This window comes from Colobus angolensis, unplaced genomic scaffold (genome assembly GCF_000951035.1).
Source record: "Colobus angolensis palliatus isolate OR3802 unplaced genomic scaffold, Cang.pa_1.0 Scaffold182, whole genome shotgun sequence".
Classification (NCBI taxonomy): Eukaryota; Metazoa; Chordata; class Mammalia; order Primates; family Cercopithecidae; genus Colobus; species Colobus angolensis.
The window spans coordinates 3,943,125-3,951,815 of record NW_012114955.1 but is presented as its reverse complement, the minus strand read 5'-3'; the positions used below and the strand labels follow the sequence as shown (position 1 = coordinate 3,951,815).

The following is an 8,691-nucleotide window of genomic DNA, read 5'->3' as shown; positions in this document are numbered from 1 at the left end:
GCCAGGATGGTCTCGATCTCCTGACCTCGTGATCTGCCCATCTCGGCCTCCCAAAGTGCTGGGATTACAGGCTTGAGCCACCGCGCCCGGCCGAGGAAATTTTATATATTTAAATGTATATAAGGGAAATTTTCAAAGTCCAAAAACTAATGAGACCCTGCCAAAATAACACAAAAACCTCCACGCAAAGGTAACTTTAGGTCCAGTTGCCTTCACTAGTAAATTCTACCAAGCTACTACTCATTCTACACAAACACTTTTAGATTCCTGCCTATTCTATAAGGTTAGAACTACCCAAACACACCAAAAGATACCAAAACACGACATGCACATTATAAGAAAACTGCAGATCAATATCTTACATACACAAATTGATGCAAAAATACTTCATAAAAATGTGGCAGATCAAATACAATACCTGAAAAGAGTAAGACACCATTTTCAAGTAGGGTTTGTAACAGGAATACAAAATTGCATTAAAAACAGAAAATCAATGAAGATAATTCAATATACACATGCCTTTATAATGCTTTGCTTTACCACGCTTCACAGGTACTGTGTTTTTTATAAATTGAAGGAAGTCTATGGATGCCGTTTTTCCAACAGAATTTCTTCACTTTGCGTCTCTCTCACATTTCAGTAATTCTCGCAGTTTCAATGTTTTTCATTATTATATCTGTTATAGTCACCTATGATCAGTGATCTTTGATGTTAATAATGTAATTGTTTTGAGGCACCATGAACTACACCCTTATAAGACAAGGAACTGGGCCGGGCGCGGTGGCTCAAGCCTGTAATCCCAGCACTTTGGGAGGCCGAGATGGGCGGATCACGAGGTCAGGAGATCGAGACCATCCTGGCTAACACGGTGAAACCCCGTCTCTACTAAAAAATACAAAAAACTAGCTGGGCGAGGTGGCGGGCGCCTGTAGTCCCAGCTACTCGGGAGGCTGAGGCAGGAGAATGGCGTAAACCTGGGAGGTGGAGCTTGCAGTTAGCTGAGATCCGGCCACTGCACTCCAGCCTGGGCGACAGAGTGAGACTCCATCTCAAAAAAAAAAAAAAAAAAGACAAGGAACTTAATATATGTGTGTGTTCTGACTACTCCATAAACCAGTAGTTCCCCCATTTCTCTCCCTCTCTTTGAGCCTCCCTATTCCCTGAGATGCAACAATACTGAAATTAGGCCATTTAATATCTTTACTGGCCTTTAAGTGTTCAACACACACCTCTCACTTTAAATAAAAAACTAGAAATAATTAAACTTAGGGAGGAAGGCATGTCAAAGGCCAAGACAGGCTGAAAGTTGACCTCTTGTACTAAAGTTTACCAAGTTGTAAATGAGAAGGAAAAGTTCTTGAAGGAAACTACAAGTGAACCCACGACTGATACGAAAGCAAAACAGACTTATTGTTAATATGGAGAAAGTTAGAGTGGTCTGGATAAATTAAACCAGTCATAACACTACACTTCCTTAAGCCAAAACCTAATCTAAAGCATGGCCTTAACTCTCTTCAAGTGTATGAAAGCTGAGAGAAGTCAGAAAACTGCAAAAGAAAAGTTGGAAGTTAGCAGAGGTTGGTCCATGAAGTTTAAAGAATGAAGCCATCTCTGTAACATAAAAGTACAAAGTAAAGCCACAAGTGTTGATGTATTATAGAAGATGCAGCAAGTTATTACTATCTAGAAGATTCAGCTAAGATCACTGATGAAGGTAACTATACTAAACAGATTTTCAATGTAGACAAAACATTCCAATAGACTTCTACTAGAAGAAAGTGCCATCTAGGACTTTCATAGCTAGAGAGAAGTCAATGCCTGGCCTCAAAGCTTCAAAGGACAGTGTGACTCTCTTGTAAGGGTTTAATGCAGCTAGTGACTTTAAGTGGAAGTCAATGCTCATTTACTATTCTGAAAAATCCTAGGACCCTTAAGAATTAAGCTGAATCTACTCTGCCTGTGCTCTACAAATGGAATAACAAAGCCTAGATGACAGCACATCTGTGTACAGAATGGTTTACTGAATATTTTATGCCCACTGTTGAGACCTACTGCTCAGAAAAAAAAAAAAAAAAAAGATTTATTTCAAAACATTACTGCTCACTAACAATGCACCTGTCACCCAAGAGCTCTGATGGGGAAATACAGGGAGATTAATGTTTTCATGCCTGCTAACACATATCCATTTTGCAGCCTATGGATCAAGGAGTCATTTAGACTTTCAAGAAAGTCTTATTATTTAAGAAACACATTTTGTAAGGCTATAGTTGCCACAGATAGTGATTCCTCTGATGGATCTGGGCAAAGTAAATTGAAAACCTGGAAAAGATTCACCATTCTAGATGCCATTAAGAACATTCATGATTCATGGGAAGAGATCAAATTATTAACATTAACAAGAGTTTGGAAGAAGTTGATTCCAACCTTATGGATGATGTGGAGAGGGTTAAAGACTTCAGAAGACGAAGTTAACTGCAGATGTGGTAGAAACAGCAAGAGAACTAGAATTAGAAGTAGAACCTGAAGATGTGACTGAACTGCTACAATCTCATGATAAAATCTGAATGGATGAGAAATTGCTTCTTATGAATGAGCAAATAAGGTGGTTTCTTGAGATGGAAACTAATCCTGATGAAGATGCTGTGAACATTGTTGAAATGACAACAAAGGATTTAGAATATTACATAAACTTTGCTGATAAAGCAGCAGCAGGGTTTGAGAGGATTGACTCTAATTTTGAAAGAAGTTCTGTGGATCAAATGCAATCAGACAGCATTGCATGACACAGAGAAATCTTTTGTGAAAGGAAGAGCTCATTGATGCAGCAAACTTCATTTTTGTCTTATTTTAAGAAACTGCCACAGCCACTCCAACTTTTAGCAATCACCATCCTTATCAGCCAGCAGCCATCAATACTGAGGCAAGACCCTTCACCAGCAAAAAGACTGTAACTCACTGAAGGCTCAGATGATCATTACCATTTTTTAAGCAATAAAGCATTTCTAAGTTAAGGTATGTGCATTTTTTTTAAAGAAATAATGCTACTGTACCTTAACAGGCTACAGTAAAGTGGAAACATAACTTTTATATGCACAGGGAAAGGAAATAAAATTTGTGTGACTTGCTTTATAGTGACATTCACTTCATTGCAGTGGTCTGGAACCAAACCTGCAGTATCTCCAAGATATGCCTATAATTAAGCACTACTGCACAATCTAAAAGACAAGAGTGGAGAGATTTTTTTTAAAGTAGGATAACAGAAAAAAGAAAGAAGCAGGGAAAGACAGAGGGAGAAGGGTAGAGATTTCAGGTTGAAACTTTATGACTACCTTATTAAACTTTATCCTTCCCTTATCTCACAAAAGAAAAATTCTCTTTCCATAGCAAAAAAGATAAGCTCAGCAAAGGGAGGTTTTCAGTACAATCTCTACATGTTTGAGTAAAACATTCCTGTCCCTAGGTGATTACTCTTGCCTACCATCACCGGATCCTGTACTGGCAAAGAGGTAGTAGCAATTATTGGTTCCGAAATCACCTATAATAAAATGAAATGTAAATACAGTGATGTTTCTAGACAAAGAAAAAGCCTATTAGAGAAATAAATACAGCCTTACGCTTTCTTAAAATACAGACAATACTTAAGGATCACACTAAGTAATATACTAAAAATACTAAAAGTAGCTTTTGTATCCTCCATTACAAGAAGCTTGACAGAGATTCTTTTGATTCCCTAGATCTTCCTATTTAGCAGGCAGGAACTTCTTGTCCTTCTCTGCTATGTTTTTAATACAGCAGAAGCCAAAAAACTCTGCACTGTTTACTTCCTTATTTGTCCAACAAATCATCATCAATGAGGTCAGAAGCAAACTGAACAACCCTGAAAGGAATGTTTATTAACTAACAGTGTTCCGGGTCAGTTTAGAGAGCCCATAGTATTCATAGTACAAAAACTATGATGTGGCTGTAAGTTTCAAGAATTGAGCAACTACTAATTTCTCTAAACTTGGTTCCTTTCTAGAGCCAAAGGATAAGTTATGTCTCTGTAGATACTAAAACTGCACAAGATTTTTATCAGCTAATCTTAACCAACTCAGTACGTCACTAAAGACAGCTTTAAAATATGTAACTGTTTTTAGCTTATTAATTGTATTGAGTTGCCTGTGGCTGTTGTTTTGCTTTCTCTTCACAAAATAATAAACGCCTTACTGATAAATATCTGAAACAAACAAAAAAGCTCTAAAATTACCTATGCCTCCCCCATTCTATGAGGTTAAAAAAAAAAATACAGAATTCACTCCTAGAAATGGCATACATACATACATATATATATATATACACACATACATATACACACACACACACACATACTTTTATTGGTAGCTTTTCAAAGTCTGGTAAGAGATTAGTTATGTGTTTTATTTGTTTATACTCCAAAATATACTCAATTTCAAACATACCAATCATTTATTTGCAAGTATCATCATCAATCAAGTAAGCAATAACAATGTACAAGGCTTAGAAGCAGTTTGTCATATTTTAAAAAGTGGAGCTCAAAGCAATTCATGTTAAGTTAACTCTACATTTATAAACTCAAAGAAGGCAGTGCAGGTCTGGTGTTTTTTACCTACCCATATCTAATAAATATGAATACCTAGTAATAGATGATAACTGTGATAAAATGAAAATGAGAGCAAATCACTGAAAAATGTATTATTTCTTATTTCTTCCTATAAAAGATGCACCAAATTCAATTCCACAAGTTTTATATTGTACAACTATTCTGTTCTTTGTCACTATGAAAGTTACCGTGGAAGATTTTAAAAAAATGTCATACTATAAGCAACAACAGAGTCCCTTTTTAGTTTAAATAACAAAACGCATCAGACCTTAAATATCCAAATGAGCGTTACCATCCAAAGTCAATACCCTGGGAGATAATATAGATGTTCAACTATTCATATTTCTTTCAAAGCCAGATTACAGGTCACACAAGAAAATCGGCAATTATATGTATTCATACCACAACGAAGTTATTTTCAATACAAATCTCCTTGCTCCTTACATATAATTGCTTATTAATAACACTTATTATCTAGCCCCCCCTTCTCCTCAAAACTACACTGTTAATAAATATTGGCTATCAATATCAAAATATTTTTTCTGATACAATTTAATGCTAGTTAATGTTATCATCTGTAAGTGCACGGTTTCCCAAGATGACAACTTAAATTTATATGTGAGTTCAAGTACATTTCAGTTTTTAAAGTCTCATTACATCATGGATCTATTTTACATGAAAGAAGTCCCTAATCCAAAGAGCTAATAATCTTTAACTGAGTAAAAAAAACAAGAAAAAAAATTAGAATAATAACTGGCATAAGCCTATATTCTTTTTGAGAAACAGTTTCCCGTACGTACTTGAATTTACCCTAATAACCAATCTAAGTTTCATACCATTTACAGCTTTTTCAATCAGCTCTTCACAAGCATCAAAATCACCCTTCAACACCAGCTTGTCATGTATATCTGTTAACATGGGATGTTCCAGTGCAATCTTGGTTTTCTTTTGCAGTGACTCAAAAGCTTCTGTATAGTTGTGTTGTCTGAAGTGTTTTAGGCAAAGGCGAATAGCTTCCTGTTCACGGTACTACTGGAACACAGAGTAAGTATGGAAAGAAGAGATTTGGTTAGATGATACTGTAGGAAACAGTTAACAACAGTAAAAATAACTAATCTACACTGAGCATTTATTAACACTATGTGCCAAGCAGCATACTAACCTGATTCATTAGGTATCATTATTTGGCTCTTTTAACTAGCAAAACTAAAACTTGGCCTGTTCCAATTAACTTGTCCAAGGTTACAAAGTATGTAGCCAAAAGTTATTAAACCAAACCTAATTCCAGAGTCTCAACTTTGAAGAAAGGGAGAACACCTATTTCTTAAACTCCACTTAATATTGTAAAAATTATTAACTCCATAGTGTCTATTAATCCCATTACAATGCAGGTACTGAGAGCACAAAAAAAACATGAAATAATTCACATACAATTACACTATGCTTTCTATTTTTGGTTTTTAAGCTATTACTCGAATGACAAGTATCAAGTATACAGATACTTCAAATTTACAAACATGTTTTATGACTCAAAAATTATCAAAAACAGACCAAATTTATTTATTTATTTATTTTTTTTTTTTGAGACAGGGTATTGCTCTCTCTCCCAGGCTGGAGTGCAGCGGCGTAATCTCAGCTCACTGCAACCTTCGCCTCCTGGGTTCAAGCAATTCTCCTGCCTCAGCCTCCTAAGTAGCTGGGCTTACAGGCACATGTCACCATGCCCAGCTAATTTTTGTATTTTTAGTAGAGACGGGGTTTCACCATGTTGGTCAGGATGGTCTCGAACTCCTGACCTCAGGCAATCTGCCCACCTCGGTCTCCCAAAGTGCTGGGATTACAGGTGAGAACCACTGCGCCCGGCCCAATTTAATTGTTTTCTAAATCTGAACTACCTCATCTGTTAAGCAGCTATAAAGTAGACATCTCAATTAACTGGAATCCAAAAAGCAGGCACTTAATTTATTAAAATTTTCCCCTAATAGGACAGATGCCAAAACACAATCTTATAAAAACGATTTTTTTTAAAAAATGTCAACTTCAGGCGTATGTTCTGGGGCTACGTCAAATTTCCTAAGTATACCACTATTCAAACAAACAGATGACATGGAAGCCTGTATGATAATCAAACAACAATGATTTACTTATAGGCATTACCCTTTAATGAGGCAAGAAAATAAAATGTGTTTAGGAAGATGTATAAGATCTGAAACACCAATCAGTTGATAGCTGACTTCTTAACTAATAAAAGGTCATTAAACATCTAATCCTTACACATTATAATTAACTATTATTAATTAATAACTTAATTAATTATAATTAATTAACTATAACTTACTCTTGGCCTCTAAAAAAGATTTATCATAACTACCTTGTTAACAATATATATTACAGTTATATTAAACAGCAATATTTTTTAACCCTGTTGACTACTTTAGGAGTCTAAATCACATCCACATCTTAAATTTTCCATTAGACTGCAAAACTATCCCACTAAAAACTATGTTTTAAGTATTTATATGAATACAAGTAAAAAAAACCAAAATTCAGAGTCAAATGGGTATAATAAAAGCAGACTGTGGAGTCAAACTGCCTGAGTTCATACACTGGCTCAAGCACTTTACAACTGTGTGACCCTAGGCAAACTATTTAATCTCTCTGTGCTTCATTTCTTCATCTATAAACTAATGGGGATAATAAGTGCACCTGTCTCACAGAGTGATAATGACAAAGTGAGTTATCAGGATCGCTTAAAAGCTGTCAGACTGGAAGTGCTTAATAAAACGTTAGCTAACTGTTGTTATTATTATTTTGAATATTTTAAATTATTCTCAATGAATGAGAGATTGACATATTTCTCCTTTTATAGCCATTAAAGTCAGGATTTAAAATACAGTCCTACCTTGCTATACCAGTTGAGACAAGGTTGTACTACATCAGGATCATCAATGCCACTAAGTTCAACATACCAGATGCTAAAGTTAAAGCTGGGTCCCCAGGACAAGAGTGGAACTTTAAGAAGAAGAAATAAAAAGAAGAAGAAAAATATTAACACAGTTCAAATAAAACTTTAGCAAAGTAAAGGCACTATTCAGCCTTATAAGGATTCATTCAACAAATTTTCTGGGCATCTTTTATATGACTAGCGTGGTGCTAAGGCTACAACAGTAAAACGAAATAGATGACCCATGCCAACGTAAGATTTCCTTAGTTAACAAAAACACTGTACGATAAATTAAAAACGTTCATATGTCTACCACAAATAAATGCCACCAGAATTAGATGATTTAACAGGTAAATTTTACCAAATGTACAATCAGCAAAAAATTACTTCAGAATTTAGCCTACATCAGAACACTGAAAGAGACTGAAAGTTCAATTATTTTTCAGTGGCATAACCCTGAAATCCAAATTAGAAGAAAAAAGACTTAAGGCCAATCGCAGCTATGAATACATATTTAAATACAAATTAAAAGGAGAAAAGTTGCAAAAAAATTCAATCAGATTTTCACTGTAACCAGATAGATCTCATTCCAGGAATGGAAAGATGACAGTTCAATAAATAATAGGAGCTATATTAATATAATGTACCATGTTAACAAAATAAAAGAAAAAACACATTTGGTAACTTTAATACATTATTATTTTTAAACCCTCAATGTATAAGCAATACAAGGCAATAAAAAATTTCCTTACCTACATTTTTTTAAAAAGCATCAAAAACCTTAAAAATTAAACCTAATGGGAAAATACTAAGTATTCCCACTCAAGTCAGAACAAGACAAACAGGTCCAATATCTCTACTATTCGACACTAATCAGAGGTCTCAGCCAGTGCAATAAGGACACAAACAAACAACCAAACTAAGAAAAACGAATTGTAATTTAAAGATGACCTGTCTACCTAAAAAAATTCAAGAGAGCCAGGAGCAGTAGCTCACACCTTAATCCCAGCACTTTGGGAGGCTGAGGCAGGAGATCACTTGAGGCCAGGAATTCAAAACCAGCCTGGCCAACACAGTGAAACTCCGTCTCTACTAAAAATAGAAAAAATTAGCCAGGCATGGTGGCATG

At 35.3% G+C, this 8,691-nt stretch overlaps 1 protein-coding gene across 2 annotated transcripts in view; it reads right to left on the bottom strand.

Annotated features, from left to right (window-relative positions):
• Positions 1-8,691, bottom strand: part of MKLN1 (muskelin 1, intracellular mediator containing kelch motifs) — a 386,600-nt gene that overhangs the window by 88,989 nt on the left and 288,920 nt on the right. For both annotated transcript variants that reach the window (XM_011939628.1, XM_011939627.1), the window contains 2 exons: positions 7,521-7,630; positions 5,455-5,647 (listed from right to left, as the gene is read on the bottom strand). In XM_011939628.1, coding sequence (XP_011795018.1) covers positions 5,455-5,647; positions 7,521-7,630 — 303 coding nt within the window. The remainder of the gene's footprint in view (positions 1-5,454; positions 5,648-7,520; positions 7,631-8,691) is intronic.